The sequence below is a fragment of the Crinia signifera genome, chromosome 3, assembly GCF_055691185.1.
Source record: "Crinia signifera chromosome 3, ASM5569118v1, whole genome shotgun sequence".
NCBI lineage: Eukaryota > Metazoa > Chordata > Amphibia > Anura > Myobatrachidae > Crinia > Crinia signifera.
The window spans coordinates 138,740,206-138,763,210 of NC_139219.1; the positions used below are offsets into that span (position 1 = coordinate 138,740,206).

The window sequence follows — 23,005 nt, forward strand, 5'->3', positions numbered from 1 at the left end:
GAGATCCACGTCCGTTTCTCGCCCCCGAGACTCGGGTGAAATTCTGGCCAAATCGGACAAGTATATATGGGGATCTTAAGAAGCAGAAGGAAATATTGTCACAGCAGCAGCCAATTTAACGGGCGCCCTTTAAAAAATAAATCCCTATTGTTAGCGTCACTAAAATGTTGACCCTTTCCAGTCCTAATGAGCAATTTTTAGTTTTCATATATATTACTGCAAACATTCAGGAACTTCTAAGAACCAATTGCATTAAATGAAGCTACTACATGGGGTAATTTTCATTTGTCGGTTATCCAGCTATCCATGATATTTAAGAAAACATCAGTTAAACCACGGTTTTTGGAATAATTCGGATAATGGATGCCCGGATACGGGATACTCGACCTGTATATACATTAAATATGTTAAGTTAAAAAGGTCATGTACAATTATGAAATTTCCTTAGAATTTAGGAAAGGTAAAAAAAAAAGCCTGAACATGAGCATGTGACCCTGGCAACAGAGCAAAAAAAAACAGAGCAACTTTATTTAGTCCATTATATGTAATGGACATTACAGCATGTGGTATAATATGGGCATTACGGTGTACATTTTTGGCGCACTCCTTCGTCGCGCACTGACCCTGTTTTTAGTGTGTGTGGTGGCCAGGTTAAGAGACTTTTGTTGCAATGAGTGTCAATAGGCGGTGCTAGACACACACCCTATGACAGTGCAGCGCCCCACTTTTTATTGTGAAGTCCCCACTCGCTTACTTCTTGATGCCACTCTGTTAGAAGAAAAATTTTGGGGAGAGCACGGATGTAAGACTTATGTGGGTTGTGCAGTATATATGTCACCTTCATAGGTGTAAGGCTAAAGCTGTTTACACACGGGGAGCGATTTCAGCACATATCGCTGAGCGACCATATTGCCAGTGATTTCATGTGCTGTGGGAGATAATTCACCAGGAGAGCTCTCCTGCAGCCAGCCCTTCATGGTCGCTGGTCACAGGCGCATGCACCTCCGATTATGGCTCAATGTGCTGTGCACCAGCGATTTCTAGTCACAATGAGGTTGAGACAGAATAGCTTGCAATTTTCAGCCAAAATAGCTGGTTGCTGATGAAAACAGTACACTTAGCAATCTATTGCTGAGCGATTTTTAAGCAAAGATCGCTCAGCGACCAAATTGCACCGTGTGTACACAGTTTAAGAGTGACTTTCCTTTCATTCAGCAGGACACATTTCTCTTTCTAAATATATTTACAAATTAAGAAATGTACAGAAAAGCGGTGATTGTACAGGTGACTTCTAGTATTTTAAATGTTTCTCTGTACATGTCTTTTCTTATATTACAGGTCTCATTCAGGCACTTCTCCAGACAATACAGCACCGCCGCCCCCTCCACCAAGACCTCACGCCTCACATTCTCGCTCCTCATCCTTAGACATGAACAGGACATTTGCAGCCTCAACAGGTGAGGATCTCCCCCTGTCTCCTGGGTAACTAACACATAACTTCAATAAAAAAAAAAAAAATGCACCACTACCTCCTTGGTCTTAAATATACTAAGTAGATGGACTGTTCAGTTATAAAGATGACGGGGGGGGTCATTATCTCTTAATTTCTATGATAGGTATGTGTCCAGCAAAACAAATTCCAGCATGAAGGAAATTTTTGTATGATTATTTTATTGTGTGCACCAGGGATTTGGTATATACAGAAAAACGAATTGCAAATCTAACCATAGTCAGCCGTATAAACAAAGAGCTGGTTACTGTGTTCCGGACAGGATAATATATACAGAACCTATAGTTGCCTTTTATGCTTCTCACCACCTCTTACTGTTGTGTTGCATCATTTCTTTTAATAGCATTTGGATCACAAACCTGTAGTTAAAAAATATTTTCCTGCTCTCCTGGAACGGCCAGGAGGTTCCCATTAATCGTGTTGAACTACCCCCCACCCCCCATTCCTTTACATCCATCCGCACAATCCATGCCCACCACGCATTTGTAGACTGGCAGGGGACGGGGCAATTATGTGATACACACTGAATTGCATCAGCGCTTTTTAAAGCTGGTAATCTGGGCATTTTTTTTTTTTTTTTAGTGCCATCTTTATTTAATATTTTACTTTTAAAAAAACAATGAAAACTGGTTTACATTCATGACGTTTTTCAAATTAGTGTGCAGTGGTTAGAACATCAGAGCGGTGTACATCTGCTCCACCGTGATATGGGCATTTTAAAGCAAGGGGCGGAGCCATGATGAGACAAGTGCATCTCCACGCACCCGCATAAAGCTATGAAGTGCATATATATTCTTATACTTTTATTATTTGTGGTGTAATAGAGTTTTCTCTACATACTTATGTTACTATTTAATGGCACATTAAATAGTAACATTGTGCTTTGAGGTGCACGCCCTGACCATTGTTGCAGGTGACAAGTGTCAGGATAATTTGCAATGTTAGCACCCCCTTTCCAGTCCCTTTCCTGTAACTATGCTTAACGTACACTTAATTTATTTTAAATTTACATTAATGGCCTCCTGATGTACAAACCAGTAAGTGTTTTATTTCCTTTTAATAACAGGACAGCCGCAAGCCACAACCGTTACGCACCCTCCTGCTGTTCCTCCTCGCCCACTGCCTACACAGGTATAGTCACATTATAATGCAGAGCCATCTGTAGTCTTGTGAGTACTGAAAGAATGTTAATTACTGTATCACTACAAGATACTAACCTAGCTTTTTAGGTGTGTGTTCAAAAGATCTATTTAGTAAAAGCAAGTATAGAGCAACTTTATATCTGTGCATTATGATTCGGAAAAAATGATGTGCTATGTTTTTCATAGATATGTGACGTTCTACAGTAAATCATTACCTTGTGTACTGCACATTGGGAATGCACTCATGGTTCTGCAGTTCAAGTCCATTTCTGTATTGTGTGACCAGATGTCCTCACGCACACACTGTTGCTGTATAGCCACACATTACTATGCTCTTGATTTATTGAAATGTATATTTTGTTACCAATGTTTCATGTCAGTGGGAACTAGAGCACTTCCATAAACTAGTAGTTTGTCCTGTTGAATCTGCTCGAAGTCACTGAAAGTAAATAAATGATTTAAGAAATATATTAAAATCTAAATTATAAAGAAATATGGCACACTGGGTCTGATTCAGATGCCATTGTTAATGAATTACAGCTGTGATTCCATGTGCAGTTTAATGTGCAGAAATATGCTGGTGCCATCGCCAGCAGCCTCACTAATATCAGCTTGGGAACTGAGCTGCTGGCTCCATGTTTTCTGCATGTAGGAAGACACGCACAGGAAACCGCTATGACACACCTGCGCTTTTGCCTCCAATTCGTTACCTTCTACAGTACAACTTCCTCCTGTGCAACATTTGTAAATACTTCCTCCCTGCGAGCATCCTTGCAAAAGTACCTTTTATATGTGTAATATTACACTGCGTCAGCTGCACTCATTAACAACCAACACCCATAAAGTGCTAGCTGATATTGTGTCCATTATTGATCTGTATTTTTGTTTCCGATATACACTGAGGGCCTCATTCTGGTTCACTTGCAAAAACAAATTCTCTCTCTAATGGACAAAATCATGTGCTTTGCAGGTGGGGCAGCTGTAACGTGCAGAGAGAGAGTTACATTTGGGAGGGGTTTGTACTTTAAACTGATATCTATATTGCAGTGTAAAAATAAAGCGGCCAGTATTTTTACTCTGCACAGAAATCAAACACCCAAATCTAACTCTGCACAGGTTACATCTGCCCCACCTGCAGTGCATATGGTTTTGTCCATTAGAAAGAAAATTCGATTTTGCAAGTGAACCAAAATCAGGCACTGCGTACATAAGGAGTGTGATAGCATTTACTATACAATACAAACATACTATAATAGCTGCACCCGATTGTGTACTGTAGTAACGGAATGATAATGCCTCATAACATACCATAGGAAACCCATGTAGCCAAGCTGATACTTATGCAGACTGATCAGCGTGTATGTAGAAGGGAATTTCTAAGAGCAAAGAAAAATGTTAAAGGACTGACCTTTGCTAAGCACAAAGCCTAACATTTTGTTAAGAAAGAGTAGATCGAGGTGTTGAGTGCTGCTGTCTGTTTATGGTGGATCACAGACTACTAAGAAATGTAAATTTGGTTGATAAATGTAAGCTCCTCGATGGACTGGTTCAAGAACACTACTGTATCCCTTCAGCTAAGGAACCATGGTATATGCCTGCCTGGAACTGATAATGCATGGCCAATCTTAGAAAGCTTTGTGTTAAGTAAGTTTTGTTTATATGGTGCAGTGGTCAGGGAACTCGGTCCTCATTACCCCACACAGTGCATGTTTTGCTGGTAACCCAGGTGCACAGGTGTACTAATTACTCAGACACATTTTATAAGGTGCGCAGGTGGAGTTAATTATTTCACTTGTGATTCTGTGAGGAGACCTGCAAAATATGCACTGCATAGGGTAATGAGGACCGAGTTCCCTGACTTTCTCCAATAGGGCTCAAGGCACATTCGGTGTGTCCAGTTGATGTCTCACAGCAGTGTATGTCCATCCGATCCCCCTTGAGCTGCCCGATACGTTGTATGTGCTTTTTTCACATGTGATCCGGAGGGGGTGAATCTGAAGATCATATGTGCAGCACATATGATCACGGAATGTGATTGAATGCACACAGGGCAGTGAATCGAATGTCAATACACAGCTGATTTGGCCAGCATTCATCTGATCTGTCGGAATCTGATAAAAACAGGCCAAATCTGACCTGTGTATGGGGCTCTTTAGTAAGCCTAGGTGTGTACATTCTAGTCCCTATAGCATGCCCAAATTCCACATCTTTCTTCTTGTGCTCTTCACAAAGTAGCTAATTTTATTTCTGTAGGAGGTGATCTGTACATCCTCCCTCACCAAAGGCAGTGCATCCCTTAGAGCACCAATGCTTTCACACTAGTGATTTTTTTTCTTTGTTAATTAGAATTATACCAATAGTATTTGGTGGCCAATGTTATTTCCTTACTCACTACTATATCTACAATGATTATTTTAAAGGAAAATATTTATTCATTCAATTCCAGCAAAGTGTCTCTGTGTGCGGTATGTATGACGATATACTGTGACATATGTGCTGTGCCCTTTGTTTCATTATGTGCTTATTCTTGTACTTCTCAGACATCCGGCTCACACACACATCGATCAGTGGACTCTGAAGGGGTTTTATCTCTGCCTAGTACTTCTCCCAAGCAAATACCAGAGCAACCAAATTTTGCAGACTTTAGCCAGTTCGAAGCATTTGCATCATGTGCAACAGAACAAGAAGCTGAGGATTCGGAGAACCATCCAGAAGTTTCACAGGTTAGTCTGTTAGAAAAAAAAGTGTCCTTGCTAACAAAATGTCTGTGTACAGTTTAATTTACAATCTGGTATACAAATGCTAAGAACTAGATCTGTATCCTTCCCCTATTAGCAACATTATTATTATTATTTTTTTTTTAAAGTAGAAAAGTACATGACCTTCATATCTCCATAGGTTGAGAAGCCACCAGCGGACGGTGTTCGAGGTGCCAAGTTAAACGGACGTGTTGAGGACAAGCCAGTTACAACTGTCCCTACCAATCTGGTATGTAGGATTGTCGATGTCTGTACAATACTAGATGTTTTAGTCCTATGATCCAGAAATATGAAGTATTGCTCTGAAATCCAGTCTGAGGGACACAGGTAGTCTGGGCTGCTGGTGGGAGCATATGAGCTGGCATTTAAATTAAAGTGATTTCTGCAAGCCTAAGCTCCTCCCTTTTGTTAGTATTTTTTATTTGAGTGCACTGCTTTGCAGCAGCTGGAGATTGCTTTCAAAACTCCTGTTAATTGAGATAAGGTTTTTTTGAATCCGCTATTTAACATCCTTAACGGGCATACACACTTACAAGTCTTCCGCCACATGTGTTGTGCCTGATGTCACAAGTGGGCCCGTCCAGAAATAGCTCTAATTTCAGTATAATGCTGTAGAAAGACAGTGTCTGCATATGGGAATTTTTATCGGATTCATGATCACTTTTACTAATAAGCCCCCCAAAAAATATTGTTACAAATAATATCATGGAAAAACATAATATATAGCAGCATGGAGAAATTACAACTTTTTCATCAGTTATTCTAAAAATAACCCTTCATTTCTCCTTTGCTAACAAAATAACTTCTACACAAATGTCTTCATTTTCAGTGCATTATTTATTTAGAATTTTGCGATGGCTAGTTTCTGCAATAAATGTTTTCTGAATAATACCAATGTATCTATTTTCCTACAAAATCCTCAGGGAAAGGTCAGCACGCCACTTGCTCCTCCTCCTAAGCCTATTCGAAGGCGATTAAAATCGGAAGATGACCTCCGACCAGAAGCTGAAGAACCCAACCAGAAACAGAGTAACGTACTGGCCCCCCAGCCAACTATCCCAAGGTAATACTATAGTAAATACTGACATGTCAGCTAATGTTATTCTTTCAGTTGTTGTCTTAGTATAATGTATACAAGCTTTTTTTATAAACATTCTTGATTTTAATGGCTTTAAATATAAAAAACTAAATGGTGTGAGATGCGCTTCCCTGGACACTGCTGGGCACTCCAGCCGAGCTGCACATTTTAAGCTTAAAGCATAATCATCACAAGAACTTTATAAACAATGTAACAGATCGATAGCTACATGCACGGCCAGGATAAAATTATCTAAAATAGGCATGTCCAACGTTGGCCCTCCAGATGTTTTGAAACTACACATCCCAGCATGCTTTGCAATAGTTTTAGCATTCTCTAATAGCAAAACTGTGGCAAAGCATGCTGGGATGTGTAGCTTCACAGCATCTGGAGGGCCAACGTTGGACATGCCTGATCTAAAACATTTTATATGCCAAAATAAAAAAAATGTACTGTACATAGAAGTTCATTTAAGAGTGGTGAATCAGGCAGTAGGGAGGGGTTAGACATAGGGATGGTTAGGGTTAGGCTGCAAAATGGGGGAGGGTTATGGTAAGGCATTAGGTAGGGAGGATGCCACTGTCGGTCTTCAGATCGCCGGCATCCCTACCATCGGTCACGCATACGTGTTCCTAAGAAACTCCATGGTAATTCTATACACTACAGCTAGATTTCCATTTGCTTTCTTCATGTTTGCAGTGCAGTGTGAGATGCAGGAGTGGTGAGATCTCCAGGTATGAGATAGGTATGTCAGGCTTGGGTCCCAGTTAACATTCATGGATAACATGTGTGATTTTAGATCAGCTGGAAAAGACAAGAAAGCAATCCAGGCTTCAATACGACGCAATAAAGAAACAAATACAGTTCTGGCACGGCTGAACAGTGAATTACAGCAGCAGTTAAAGGTAACCCCACTATTTTTGTACACTTGAAGACAAATTCCGTTTGCAGCTAGTTCCATCCACAGATTCCGCAGGCTATATTACCACACACATTGCATGTTATTTTCTTCAAGCACGATCCTGCAAGTTGTGCTATTTGTGGCAGTGTTGCTTCGGTACTTGTGTATTATCACAGCGCCCCCGATATTAAGTTGCACGATTTTTAATCGCATCACATGTCATACAACCGATGCACAGCGATACGATTTAAGCCCCCTATACGATTTTAAATTGTATAAGCACCCTAATGGGTGCTTACAATGTTAAATGCACCCCCACACCTCCCCCAGTATAAACACCAACCCAAAGCGCAGCGAGCCCGTAAGGGGCGGCGCTACGCGTCCTCCGACCTTTTCATACCCCCACTATCCACGTTGGCGTGGAGTTGATTTCATACAGTGTGGCGAGTGCAGCGAGCCACCGAGCCCGAAGCCTGGCGAGTCCCGCAAGGGAACGCGTATTACTTTACATATATTACGCGTCCCCTCGTGGGGCTCGCCACGCTTCGTGCTCGGTGGCTCGCTACACTCGCCACACTATATAAGATCAACTCCACGCCGACGTGGATAGTGGGGGTATGAAAAGGTCGGAGGACGCGTACCGCCGCCCCTTACGGGTTCGCTGCACTTGCCATGCTTCGGGTTCATAGTGGGGGTGGCGTGGGGGGTGCATTTAACATTGTAAGCCCCCATTAGGGTGCGTATACAATTTAAAATCGCATGGCATTCTATGCCATATACAATGCTATACAATTTTAACATTGTATGACATCGGGGGAAATATCGCATCGCATGCCTTATGGTCTGTGATGCGATGTGCGCCGTGATAGTACACAAGTACCGTTGCTTCGTTATTCTACAGTGGGACACTAATGGTGTGTACACACGGTAAGATTCCCTTGCTATTCAACTTAAGATTTGAGTTCTATGCAATCTTTGCTAACTGTACTATTTATATACAATTCATACAATCTACATACGATTTGCACTATATAGTCATTGCTACCCTGTCTATCTGGGTTTCGATTTGTGCTGTCATAGGAGCGCGCATTGGGATCTCAAGGTAAAAAACCTGTGTGATCTGCATGCAAATTTGACTAAATAGTCAAAATCTTATGTCATATCTCACCGTGTGTACACAGCATTAGGATAGGAGCTTGAAAAAAGGTGCAAGCACTGATTAAATCGAGGAGAGTGGCAAATAAGATTGCATAACCGCATAGAAGGCAATTGGTGATCACAAGCAAAGTATTTTAGGCTCTTAAAAGTTGTCAAGATTAGAGCTCATTGATTTTATTCACCCTGAGGTACTGAAAGGCAACGCAAATGCAACACTGCAAACGCCTTCATATTAAATTACATACAAATGTGTCTTTTTACAACTAGCCTTATACGCCATATTGCATAAGATGCTTAATGTGTGTGAGCTGCCCGGTATTGTACTAATCTGCTGGTTCCGGCCGCGACCCAAAAATGTGCTAGTCTACATGCGATGTGACAAGGACGAACCAGGAGTCTGAGGATTAATTTAATATTAGATACTTGTGTTATCTGTGCAACTGAGGGCCAGATGTATCAAGCTTCAAAAGGTGATAAAGTGGAGAGAGATAAACTACCGGCCTTGAGTCTTTTTGTACAAAGCGTAATGGAGTGACACAGATATGCAGGTGTCAAGCAAATCAAATTAATCAGCACAAACTACTGGTGCACCCTGGTGACATATCGGATTGCAATGAAACTGCATTTTGGCAAAGAAACACGCTTGACACTAGCAGATTTTTTGGTACTTGTTTCCTAGCACATCGCATGCGATTAGATTTTTTTAATTGTACAAGCAATGTTAAATGCAATGCCACCCCCACTATCAATGCCAACCCGAAGCGTGCCAAGCGGCGGTACGCGTCCTACGACCTTTTCATACCCCCACTATCCACATCGGCGTGGAGTTGATTTTAGTGTGGCGAGCGGACACGGATTACTTTACATGTATTCCGCGTCTGCTCGCCACGCTTCGGGCTCGTATTCTGCGGGGCTCGCTGCGCTAGCCACACTATCTAAAATCAACTCCACGCCGACATGTAGCGCCACGCTTGGGGTTGCCATTTTTAGTGGGGTTGCCGTTGACAATGGGGATGCATTTAACATTGTAAGCACCCATTAGGGTGCTTGTACAATTAAAAATCGCAACTCATACCATTTACTGGCATGCAATGCTATGCGATATTTCATTGTACAAGCACTCCTGTTAATTTAACATGAATATCACATCGCACACCAATAAGTATGGAATGCGATGGGCGCCGTGCTAGGAAACAAGTACCGATTTTTTTCAGGACCTGACGCCACTGATCGGGGCGGTCTGGTGCGACTGCAGGTGTGCACCCTGCGGGGCTTATTCACACACATGTTGCGTGTCTGCGCATGTGCAGACATAGGCTGTGTGCACCCACGGCAAACTTTCAGTTTGCGGAGTGCACGCACCCTACACGGCGTGCGGGGGGCACCGGGCTGCCCCATTATCATATGGGAACGCCCAGCGTTACATGGGCGTTCCCATGAGAATGCTGGGTGTTCTCATGGTAATGAGGCGGTGAAGCGGGGGGCTGGCAGCTGACATCACCGGATGTCAGCTGCCCATCCATATCCGTCCCAGCGTGCACGCATATGGAAGGGACTTAAGTCACTTTTATATGCGTGTACCTTCCACATCTTTCGATGGTCGGCGACCATCGAAAGATGTGGGAGGTTACCCGTGGCATACGAATGGATGTTTATGCTAAACATCCAATCGCAGCCTGTGCGGGCAAACCCGCGTTGCGGAGAGGGGCGGATGGGCAGACATGCGCCGGGTGGGGTTTGGTGGATTTACAAGGCTGCGAATTCGCAGCCTTGCAAATCAACCAGAAAAAAAACCTATATCTGTATTTAACCTTGTCAGTATTAGTACATTCAGTTATTACAAATTCTATTTTATTTTAGGATGTTCTTGAAGAAAGGATATCTTTGGAAGTTCAACTGGAACAATTGCGGCCATTTTCTCACCTGTAAACGAATGGCCACTATGTGATAACAGCCTACCTGCTCTATACCAGCCCCTGGCTTCCAGTTCCGCACTACAATGATGATGTGCCTCTGTTCCTTTGCCATATTCCTAGGACTTCACACTAGTTCAAAGAACTGATAACCATCTGACCTATGCCAACCCTGAACCTCCCTTACAGTGTCTCCTAGCATGCACATTATAATGCTCTAGTCATGTGTAAGGGACACTACAAGATGCTTTAAGTCTTATTTTATAATATGGTGCAAAGACCATGTGCTGTAACCCGTAGCAACAAATCAGATATTACGCTTTAAGCAATCTACTTCAATTTAGACAATGGAAATAAATATTTTGGAGCCCACAGTGACCAGAGATATTTGCACTATGTTACTTCATACGCCTGATAGAATCCGTCACGTATACACTGAATAGTGTGCCATGAATTGCGTTCACTTCAGAGAGCTTCAGGCTGGATTGTTTTTATCAATCCGGATGGAAAATCCTCTATTTTGTACAATAATGTCTGTGTACCAAACACATGACTACCCTAATGTATATTCTAGTGAACAGAGGGTTTAGGTCCATTAGTATATTGAAACCTACTAACTTCAGAACAGTACCCAATAGTATTCCATAGTTCATAAAATAAATAAATATCAAGGTGAATCGCCAATCATTGCCATGATCTACATGAGTTTTAAACTAGCATTTGTATCTTCCTATTGTGTTTGCACGTCTGAAGAATGAATTTGAACAATCCCCTCGTCAGTGCATATTGCACTTTTTTTTTTCCTTCATCCATGTTCTGACAAATCAGTCTTTTCCAAAGCAGTATGTTTCTGGGTTATTTCCCACCTTGCCCGAAGGCCTTACTCTTTTGACATAGACAGGCTTTACTAATAGCAACAAACTCCCTGAGTGTATCCTGCTCTTCAGGTTGATGTACTGTAATAGGGTTTTGTTCTATATTGTATTATAAACACCTTTTGATCTCATATGTAAATTTGCATTGAAAGCTGACTAACAGCAATTATTGTATTTAATAGCTTATTCTGGCTGTGGGATCATAGATGTTACAGTGCATGGATGTATCTCTGCAGAATCAGAACTAGCAAAAGTGTGATTTTTACACCAATAAAACAGCACAATATTTTAACCATTCTGATGTTTTCCTTTCTGGGTGTGCATAGAAGTATTTTGGTGATAGCAACTCTGGGTTGTTAGTTATTGTGCCCAGGGATGCTGGGTTTTGTTTACTCCTGTTATCTCGGGTCCTCCATTTCTAATAATCCTCAAGAATTTAGCATTGTGCACTTGATTATTGAAGAGCTGAAAGGGATCACTCAGACAACGTTGGCACTTGCAGAAAACCAGGTATCAAAGTGCATGCAGCACTGGAGTCAGATGGAGAGGCTCGAACAGATCCAGCTCTGAAAAAAAACCACTCTTCAGTAGCCCATAGGCTAGATAAGGGGTTCTCAAACTCAGTCCTCAGGACCCCACACAGTTCAAGTTTTCCAGGTCACCCGCCAGATGCCCAGGTGCACTCATTACTGACTGACACATTTCAAAAGATCCACAGGTGGTGCTAATTATTTCACTTGATTCTGAGAGGAGTCCTGCAAAACATGCACTGTGTGGGGTCCTGAGGACTTATGCTGTGTACACACGGTCCGATTTCCTTTCCGATGTTGACGATATAGTCAACATCAGATCGGCATCGGATGCGATCCCGATCCGATCCCGATGCGCGTTCATGTATCGGAAGCCAGAAAGTCTTGGCTGCCTTGTCTATATAGTGCAGATCTGCACCATATAGTCAAGATAGGATGCAAATCGGATGTGCCTTAAGATCCTATCTGATCAGATCATGGATAGGATCTTAAGGCACATCTACCATGTGTACACACCATTAAGATAACCTTTGGACTAGATGGTGTTACAGTAGCCACTGATGGGAAAGGCTACTGCTGTTGTATTTATCAAGCTTTGTATATCTCACAGCATAGCAGCCCCTTGCTTTTCAGTCTGAAATGGGAGGCACCATGGCAGATGTTCTGTGAAAAATAGGCACTTGATATGCTATCAAAACCCATATGCTACCATGTTCCTTCAGTGTTGTCATTACCTATAGTTTGTGTGCACTCTTTTCTGAAGGTGCCCATACACGTTACAATTATTGCATACAATAATGTATATAATATCGCATCTCATCACATCTCGGTTTTGCACATACTTTTTGTACTAGATCTTATCTCATCGCAAAACCGAGATGAGATGCAATATTGTATACAATAATTGTAACGTGTATGGGCACCTTTTAAGTTTTCCGGTGTACCTGATAATATTAACCCTTTGAGTGCCAAGCAAATTTGTCAAAATGTGTGTGAAATTGCCAAGCAAACATTTTTATTCATCATAGTGGTGAGGGTTTTTAGGTAGCGCTCCCCAGGAAAAACTCGCCCAGTGGGGAGCACTCCCTAAAAGAAACCCGCCACTGAAGGGGTTATTGAGCTTCTGGAATTATTTCACATTACCCATGGAGCATTTTAAGAGAGGAGAGGACCTATGTGCAACCCTCCTCTCTCTGGCATTACAGAGTCCACTGAGCATGTTCAGGTCTCCTGGAAGATGGCGCCTGCGCATGAGCAAATCACTCGGAAATGCCCACAGCGGCCATTTTTAGAATGATTTCGGTCTCCAGAGGTGGGATGCTTGGGCTGTGTGGCCCCCCTGGTCCTAGGGGCCTGTGTGCACCCTGCACCCATTATAGAAAAAACAACAAAGAAGAATGAGCGCTAACATAACCCTAGATCATGGGTCTTCAAACTGCGGCCCTCAAGATGTTGTGAAACTACAAATCCCAGCATGCCTTGCTACAGTTTTGCTATAAGGGAGCGTTAAAACTGTGGCAAGGCATGCTGGGATTTGTAGTTTCACAACATCTAGAGGGCCACAGTTTGAAGACCCATGCCCTAGATCAACGGGGTTCCAGCTGCTGACTCAGCGGGATAACCAATCGCTAAAAGCCAGACAAGAAAATATCAAAGGAAGTCATGCTGGGAACCACTCAATGTAATTAAACCAAAATTAATTTATCAATAGGAGAAAAAGAAAAAAAAATCGATAAAAATGGTGAGTAAAAATGAAAAGACTTCAATTGCTTTGTATAAAATTAAGTGTGCAGAAATCACAGGAGTTTGTTTCCTGGATATAGACTGATTGATGATCCACTGAATTTCAGTCATTCAAAGCATCTTGAGACAAGGGCAGGTATTCAATGCTGTTTGCGAGTGGTGACAGCGAGCAGGGCTTCCTGCTCGCTGTCACCACTCACCCTGACAGCATTGAACACAGCCCCCTCATACGCCAATTTCCCCTCGCTCCGTTTTTTGAGCGAGGGGGAATTGGCGGATGCGGCTCCAGAAGCAGCGAGACTCGCGGCTAAAAACTGCGAGTTTTCTGCAGTAGCCGCGGGTCTCGCTGTTTTGGGGAATTCTCGCCGTCCTGTGACGGCGAGGATTTCCCGAGAACGTTGAATAGAGCGAGCGGCCGGCGCGGGGGTTAAACAGCGAGGATCACTGGTTTTCTGCAATCCTCGCTGTTTAACCCCCTCGCCGGCCGCTCGCTGCGGCATTGAATACCCCCCAATGTATCCATTAACTGGAGAGATTGCTGAAATGGTAACTGTTGCTAAAAGCCAGAGTACCTTGTTATTAAACAACTTCTGCCCAGGTTCTCAAGTCACTCCCGCGTGTCGGCCGGCGTTGGATGGATAAAAAGATATGCAGAACTGACGGGTTTCCTCGCCTTCGTCTGTCGGCGGCTTTATCAAAGATCAAGTGTGTGTGTGTGTGTTTATTTCTTTTCATTTTTACTTACAAAATAAAAAGAAAAAAAAAAAGATAAAAATGGTATCGGCCGGTACCTATATGTACATTTATTAAATGTTATGATATAATTTTTTATGCCTATATCTTATCTTTGAATAATATAAAATGCTTTATTAATTATCCATTCGACTGTCTTATTATTATTAATATTGATATTATTCCTATTGATAAAATAATTTTGGTTTAATTACATTGAGTGGTTCCCAGCGCGACTTCCTTTGGTATTTTCTTGTCTTCCATTATAAAAAAAGCCTATGCTTGGCACAGAACGGATTATTAGGGTAGGGAGAGCTGTATCTCAAAAATCCAGTGATCGATGTTTTCACACTATTTACACATTGTGTTATTCTTATTGCAATCAGTTTTAACATTATTTTAGTGAAAAACATTGATAAATATGCCCTTTATACCCCTAATGAAATAAATGCAATATTATATTGGACAGATTTTAACCCTTTGCAAGCCAACATCTGAAATATGCCAGCGTTGCTTACATTTGTTATATAAATTCAAATAAAAAAGTTGCGCCAAAAAAAACTTTTTCATATAAGGGAAACATTACAGGTCATTATGATGAATAAAAATGCTTCCCAATTTTCACACCTATTTTGACATTCACTTGGCACTCAAAGGGTTAAGAATTTAATTTACAGTAAGCAAGGAATGGGTTATTGAAGATTTATGCAATCATTTATACATTAAGAATATGCCCAGCAAATTAGCAATTTCATGAAAGATTTTAATTTAATATACGCCAAGTTTCTATTTTTATTCATGATTGGTCATGCAAAATTTCTAGGGGATATTCAATTAACCCTGATTATTTTTCTCATGGAAAAAAATAAAAAATAAACTAGGTTGATTTATTTAATTTTATTTGATCAGGCTATCCAATTAAAGCCCATTTTTCTGGGCAATTTTTCAGACAATAACATATGGGATCAGGGATATCTATCAGAATTCCATATGTTATTGCGGTTTTGAGTGCTGCTTATAGGAATTTTGCTCTTCTGGTGTAATACACAAATAAAAGCGAATTATTGCAACGGTTTCTAGTTTCCAACAATGCACTCTTGTTTGATTTATCACTTAATACTGGCATGGATAGCCCTTTGAATTGCAGAGAGCCAGGTAAACTTGTCCTCTTCTGTCGCAGTAGAACAGATCCACTGACGCTTTGGTCCTCGTAGAACAAACGCATTCTTTGCATCTGTAACAGCAAAATAACAATAAATGTTTACTAATTTAGATTTACCACAGTAATCTTCATAAAGGTCATTTGTATTTATCTGATTTTATTCTTGCAGTTTTATGTTCAGTGACCAATAACTTGTACATATATAATTGACAGAGACAATAAAATGTGTGTATATTACTCTTTTTTTACAGTGCTTTCTTCAATAGGTCTCAAGACGCTTAAAATATAGCACAGAAGCTTTTCATAAAGTAGAGAGAACATGGAGATACTAAAGGGACAATAAGGAAATGCTGGTATTTGTGTAGGTTCATGGCGGCACTTCCCTGCAGATCGCATCGCATGCAAATATCGCATGCAATTTGCATACGATGCGATTTAGCACACCCTCACTATCCACATCAGTCCGAAGCGTGGTGTCCTCGCAACCTGTTCATACCCTCACTATCCACGTTGGCATGGAGTTGATATTATAAAGTGTGGCGAGCGCAGCGGAAAACAAGCCCGAAGCATGGAGAGCGGACACGTATTACTTGATGTGTATTCTGCGGGGCTTGCTGTGCTCGCAAGCCCCGCAGGGTAGCCAGATCCACAGTAAGTCACATGGCTAAAAGCTGAACAAAAGATGAATTCTGGGGGATTCTAGGTACTGCTCACGGGCCACCTATAGATTGTAGCAATTGAGTAGGGAAGTATGGAAAAAGGAGGTTTATTCAGATACCTTGGGCCCTGGTCATGTAGGGATTTTATTGTCAGTAAGCCAATCTTGAAACATCGCCATTTTACAAGCAGCCAGTGGAGGTAAGAGAAAGTGTTCTGCTCCTCAGATTAAATAATTCTGTATAGCAACCAGGTAACCATTAGCCTGTGTCCAGGTTTTGAACATGTAATAATTATCGTTAATTGACCCTTTTTACTGTACAGACCATTCAATAGCATGGAAGGATCACATTACAAATAAAATTATTTGATGGGAAAGAGTCTATTGTCAATAGGAAGAAGAATCTGCAATACTGTACCAAATGTTCACAATTAATTTGTTTTGCAATGACTCATTAACATTCAGCAATTCTTCAGTGGCTTTAATGTATATGCTGTATTTACACTTACATTTAGTGTCTGCAATGTCTTCCATGAGTATCCGTGGAAGGGAAACCGATGCCATAAACTGGTGGGAGGTCTTTGATGTGCGCTTAAAGGGTATATAGGATATATGCCGACTGGATATCACCAGAGCATCGTTGAATAGAAAAAGGCTCAAGTCACTGATGTGGTTGTAGATCCTGATATAAACATTATAAACATATGGAAATCAGAATTATCAGAACATTGTCATTATTGAATGCACACAATATGTTCCAAAAAATACTAGTCAGAAGGGAAACCAGGAGTAAATGAACAGGGGGACAAAAACATGAGCACCAGTGATTAGGTGATCAGCTTCACATTGTCCTTATCAGTCAGCCTTTGGCAGGTATAATGTTATGTTTTCCATGAAATAGCAAAAAATACAACGCATGCATAAAAAATTTCAGCCAAATTGTATATCATGCCAAAGCCATTAAACTAGTTTAAAAGATAATTATTGCCCTATATCTACGTGTGTGTGTGTGTGTGTGTGTATTATATATATATATATATATATATATATATATATATATATATATATATATAATCTCAAAAAATGGGGGATACTGTAAAGCGCTAAACAACCCAGATTTATCTGTATATAAGTCCAGATCACTTTTTGTCACAGGAAGATCCTCTTCCGACCACACACCCTTAATAAAGGTGACTGCTAAATTTTTTCCTTTTGAGGCGTTGTTACGACGTCTCGGGTGAATGTGTACTAGAAGAAAGAATGAGAAAACAGCGCTCTCTAGTGTGGTAAGTTGAAATCTACAACTGATTTCAAATTAAATTGTGCGTACCGTGTTTAAATTATAATTGTGCTCATCATAAATGATGTCTGGTTCTCCTGTCCTAGTGGGTTACCAAGATGTCACCTGGATACTGCAATTTGCCTTTCAAGGCAAGAATTCCCCCACAGGCATTTGTTTCAATAAAAATTACTAAATTAAAAAAAAACAATCATCTTCATATACCCGCCATAACTTGAGAGCGTTGGGGTTCTTCTAAGGAGTCTATAAAGGGTATCCATTTTTTTTTAAACAGGGTTTTAGTCGCGTATAAATTTCGTGTTAGCGAGCGCTTGTCAAATAATAGAATTTGGAGTAGTTTGCTTTTGAGTTCGCACAAAGATGGGGTGGAAGATTCTGTCCAGTGCAAGAGGATGGTTTTTTTTGCTAGTGTCAAAATAATGGATATGAGAGGGGTGAATTGAGTCATGGTATATGGGATCGTCCAGTTATTGAAGTTGAGGCATAGACATGAGGGTCAGGTGGGAGGTCAGGGTGATAGTGATTTGATGAAATGGAGGACCTTACGCCAGAACTTTAGTATTTTTGAACATGCCCACATGCAATGCAGGAATTTGGCATTACTCATTCCACATTTGTGACATTCACCTGTTGCGTCTATGCACAAATGTTTGGTTTGGGCAGGGGCGATATAAAGGCGATGGATTGTCTTAAAATTTACTTCTTGGAGGTAGGATGACTGGAGTATTTTAAGAGAGTCTGTGTACGTTGCAATCAGGACTGCCGGGGAGGTCACGCCAGGTATATCCGTTACCCATGATTGACATAAGCTCTCACTGGATTTATCCGGGAGTGTGTCTAACAGCATGTCATATATGTAAGAGCAGTGCTATTTTTCAGCAGGAACTCCGTTCCTGAACCTCTAATTAAATATGACATCATCAGGAACTGAAAATCTACTTTTCATAAGATAAATTGTATTTTAAAGTCACCTGTGAGTGCCTTTGTTTCTAAATACAATATATAGATCTATCTCTCTCTCTCTATTATATATATATTTTTTAATTTAATTGATCCGCCCCCAGACCTGGAGTTCCTGGACCTATTTTTCCAGAAAAATAGTACTGTGTAAGAGGTTTTAAATCTGGAGTTATAAAGCTTCATAAAGGTCTGGGTAAGAGGATCTGGGTGTGTAGGGGATATTATATGAGAGATTATGGGGTTTATATAGTGACGGGCTTGGAGGTACATAAAGAAGTGTGTGCTCTGTAAATGATATCGGTTTTGTAGTGACTGAAAATAGAAGAGTCAAAAGAGGGTCAAAGAGCTTGGTGGCTTAATCTAGGCCTTTATGGGACCATTCTTTGAAGTGCGGGTTGGACAGAGATGGGGGAAATCTGCGTGAAGAAATTGGATAAAGGCTCTTTGCACTGATCTGGAAGAATCCATCATGCATCCGGCCAAGCAAAACAACTTTCCATGAATGAAGAAACAGAGGCAAAGACGTTCACTACATATGTGCAACTGGAAAAACACCACGCCATCTATCTGCAAACACATTAACCCACTGTGATTACATACAATGCCAATACGGCAAAAGTCTCCTTTTCATTTGGGCACACCTTGTTTTATAAATTATAATAAATGACAGAAGGGTGCAGCACTCCAAGCTTCTTTAAATTAATACTTACCTTTTAAAATAGCAATGTTTCAATGCCAGTGTGGCATTGTCATCAGGCTGAAACAAACAGTGCACAACATACCTTATGCAACACATCACAGATCATCTCAACTCATCTGCGTGCCGTCTTCGGGGGGCGGTGCGCACCACTGATGCACCTTTCTGTCACTTTTTGTGCGGGCACCCAGCAATGATGAGAAGTCAGTGGTTTTGCCGGTCCCCTGGACATTGGTTGTTGCATATTGTGAACTTGGATTGGGGTAGAAGAGGGGGGCCAAATTACATTTTCTTTTTTGGGCTCCTTGGTAACCACAGGGTGACATCGGGGTTGTTGTAGGCGGATCCAGAGGACCGTGGCACCAATCAGCAAAGCTTTCAAAGTTTCCCAGGATGCCTGGTCCCTCTCCCCTATAACCCCGCCTCCATGCTCAGCCCCACATTTTTTTGGGGTTCCAGTAGGAAGCTGAAGCACCATTAAAATCAGCTGAGATTACCTCAGAGATCATCCCAAAGAAGCTTTTATTTTTACACTGAGCATATGCAGCTGGGTTGCAACTGCCATCAATCACTGACGGCGGTGTGGCAGCTCCCTCTCTCCTGCCGGCACTGGAACTCCCCCATGACCACGGTCAAGAGAGGTACTCGACGAAGGAGCCTTCTACCTCAGACAGCGTGGCCGGAGTGCAGGCGCCAATCTGCCACCCAGATAGCTGTTCTTTCTCTTTTCCTGCTCTCTCAAGAGTCCGGCAGCCTCCCTAAACTATATGTCCTACAAATGACCCCTCTTTTAGTAACCAAACAGGACTTAACATCCCTAAAAACTGCTATCTCGCGCTTTATCTGGCATAGAAAACGCCCGAGAATCAGCTATAAGAAACTATCACAAATGCCCTCCAGAGGGGGTCTTAACCTACCCAATATTAAACAATACAATCTAGCTTGTCTCGCACGCTATGCCTTGGACTGGGTGCGGTCTTCGGGTATCTACACAGACGTAGCACTGGATTCCCAGCTCTGCCCCCCCCTACTCCCTGGCATACCTTTTACATGCTAAACCCTCCCTATTGGGAACCCTAACACAAGACAATCCACTTATACTTTCGACTGTGCAAGCCTGGCAAAAGATTCGGAAATCACTAAAACTCCAGCACTACCATTCCTTATTCCTACCCTTAACAGGAAATTTGGATTTCCAAAATGGGAAGGCTCAATCCCCTTTCATAGAATGGAAACGGATGGGGATTGTGGTCCTGCGAAACCTATTGGATACCTCCAATACCCCACTCAAATTTGCAGAAGCTTCGCAAAAATATAGTCTACTACCTAGACATAGATTTGCATACTTCCAAGCATCTCACTACCTCCGATCCATACTATCCAAACTACACGCCAAAGACTTCACAAACCCCCTCGACTCCCTTTACCGCACTACATCATATTCTACATCCATTATCTACTCCCGTATTCGAACAGAACTTGACCCGGAAACAGAGATCCCAGAGATTGCCAAATGGGCCACAGAAATCCCCTCATACTCCCCGGAGGCAATCGTGAGGTCATTCCAACTTAATCTGAAACTGATCTCGGCAAGTACATACCAAGAAATGACATATAAGATGCTCCATAGAGCATACTTGACACCTAAAAGAAGACACGCTATGGGTCTTTCAACAGACTCTAAGTGCCCTAAATGTCTTACAGATAATGCTGGCCTCATGCATTGCTTCTGGGAATGTCAACCCGTCCAGAAATTCTGGAGAGACCTCTGCTTTTATGGCACAACAAAATGAAATATCTCTTTCCAATGCACCATCCCTTGGGCACTCTTTGGCTGTCTAGCTGATCAACCCCAAATTCCCAAATATACTAAGAAGCTGGTGATGATCCTGTCCACAGTGGGCAGGAAAGCCATACTGCAGCAGTGGATTCACACTGCCGCCCCCACCGTTGATATGGCCACGACACGACTTTTATTTTTATTCACCATGGATTGGCTGGAAGCCTCCCTTCATAAAGAAAAACTTACATCTTCTCTCTTTCGATGCTGGGAAAAATGTATACAGACCCTACCCCCTCAAACTAAAACAGCAATACGTAACTGTTTTCACCGCACCACGTGGTACTCTCACCAACTACTGGCCAATAGCGACCCTATTCTCCTCTGACCAACCCTAATTCCTTTCCCTATATCTGGCTCAACCTATGCTAGTGGCCTCTCTGTGGATGGACCGATGGCTTCCGGATACTGAAAGAAGGTGATGCGTTGCTCTTGTTCTCTGTTAATTTGTTTTGTATAGTTTGGTTAACTATTATCCATATATGTTAGAATTAATAGTAAAATAAAATGTTGCAGTTCTATGCTATTACATCAGAACACATCAACATCCCTTGGCAGACAGGGCACTTTCTCTCAAGAATCTGCTGTACAATCTACATCCCAGAGATATCGTGCTGATATAACACCTTGTCTATGAGTAATTTTTCTACCGCAAGGATCAATCAAGAAGACTCACAGAGACTATTTAACTTCATTGTACTTTATTAGTGCTTTACATACACAGGACTATACGCTGTCAAGATATCATAGTCATTATAGCATCACTAATTGTTGTCCCAATTTTCATCTTCACTTTTCTTGTTGTATTGTGTTTTATACGCTAACTCTCAATAAAAACATTTTGGAAAAAAAAAGAGTCCGGCAGCCATCTTCTGCATCGCGGCCAGAGTCTCCTAGAGTGCGGGTACAGTCTCCCCAGTGAAATCGTCCACACGCTGTAACGTTTTCACAGGCACCTTCATCCCACTTAAGCCCTGTACACATGCATCGATTTTTCCCGATTCGATTTTGCTTATAGATTTGCTTTTACAAATGTAAAATCGGGTGCATCACATGCCATTATAATGACGTGACCCGATATTACATTGTAAGCATTGTATGTAATGTTAAATTCCTATGTAAAATCGGGTCCATTGTATGCCATTATAATGGCATACAATGCAACCAATGTGATGGACCCGATTTTACATAGGAACCAATGTTAAATGGCCCCCCATACCCAATTTTTGATAGTATACCCACCCTGATGGGTAGTTTCTGTCAAATCCCCCCCCCCCCCCCCATTGTTAACGCCACCCCACGATGAACACCAACCCGAAGCGTGGCAAGCGCAGCGAGCCCGCGAGGGGCGGCGGTACGCGTCCTCCGACCTTTTCATACCCCCAGTATCCACGTCAGCTTGGAGTGGATTTTATATAGTGTGGCGAGCGCAGCGAGGGGATGCGTAATACCTGTGAAGTAATGCTCACTGCGCTCACCATACTATATAAAATCAACTCCACGCCAACGTGGATAGTGGGGGTATGAAAAGGTCAGAGGACGCGTACCGCCGTCCCTCCCGGGCTAGCTGTGCTCGACACGCTTCAGGTTCACGCTGATCGTGGCGTGGCGTTAACAATGGGGGGGCATAGAATGAAAAATGGGGGGCATTTAACATTGGGGCCAATGTAAAATCAGGTCTCAGGGACCATTTAACATTGGTTCCAATGTAAAAAATCGGGTCGGTTGGGTCAATCGCATTGCATGCAATTTGGCCCGATTTTTGCAACCCGATTGCATACAATTAAAATCAGTGGCGCCGTGCTAAGAAACAAGTACCGAAAAATCTACTGTGCAGCCAAAGGAATATCGAATTCGATCTAGTAAATTGAATGTGTACATTCGATATCTAATGCAAAAGTACAGATCTAATGCCAAATCGAATGGAAAGATGTAATGCCAGATATAATAGAAAATCGAATCTAGCATCGAATCATAAGCAAATCGATGTGTGTGTACAGGGCTTTACTCCATAAGGTACAGTGGTTGATCGGGGTTCAGTATCATA

At 41.8% G+C, this 23,005-nt stretch overlaps 2 protein-coding genes across 5 annotated transcripts in view; one reads left to right on the plus strand and one right to left on the minus strand.

Annotated features, from left to right (window-relative positions):
• The window catches only part of REPS1 (RALBP1 associated Eps domain containing 1), an 80,585-nt gene extending 68,957 nt beyond the window's left edge, over positions 1-11,628 (plus strand). For all 4 annotated transcript variants that reach the window (XM_083176584.1, XM_083176585.1, XM_083176587.1 and 1 more), the window contains 7 exons: positions 1,339-1,457; positions 2,577-2,641; positions 5,193-5,375; positions 5,551-5,640; positions 6,335-6,474; positions 7,289-7,394; positions 10,409-11,628. In XM_083176584.1, the coding sequence (XP_083032710.1) occupies positions 1,339-1,457; positions 2,577-2,641; positions 5,193-5,375; positions 5,551-5,640; positions 6,335-6,474; positions 7,289-7,394; positions 10,409-10,477 (772 nt within the window). In that variant the 3' untranslated portion in view covers positions 10,478-11,628. The remainder of the gene's footprint in view (positions 1-1,338; positions 1,458-2,576; positions 2,642-5,192; positions 5,376-5,550; positions 5,641-6,334; positions 6,475-7,288; positions 7,395-10,408) is intronic.
• A 3,146-nt stretch (positions 11,629-14,774) lies between these two features.
• The window catches only part of ECT2L (epithelial cell transforming 2 like), an 83,285-nt gene continuing 75,054 nt past the window's right edge, over positions 14,775-23,005 (minus strand). Inside the window, exons 21-22 of the mRNA XM_083176588.1 lie at positions 16,671-16,843; positions 14,775-15,575 (exon numbers count right to left, since the gene is read on the minus strand). Coding sequence (XP_083032714.1) covers positions 15,451-15,575; positions 16,671-16,843 — 298 coding nt within the window. The 3' untranslated portion in view covers positions 14,775-15,450. The remainder of the gene's footprint in view (positions 15,576-16,670; positions 16,844-23,005) is intronic.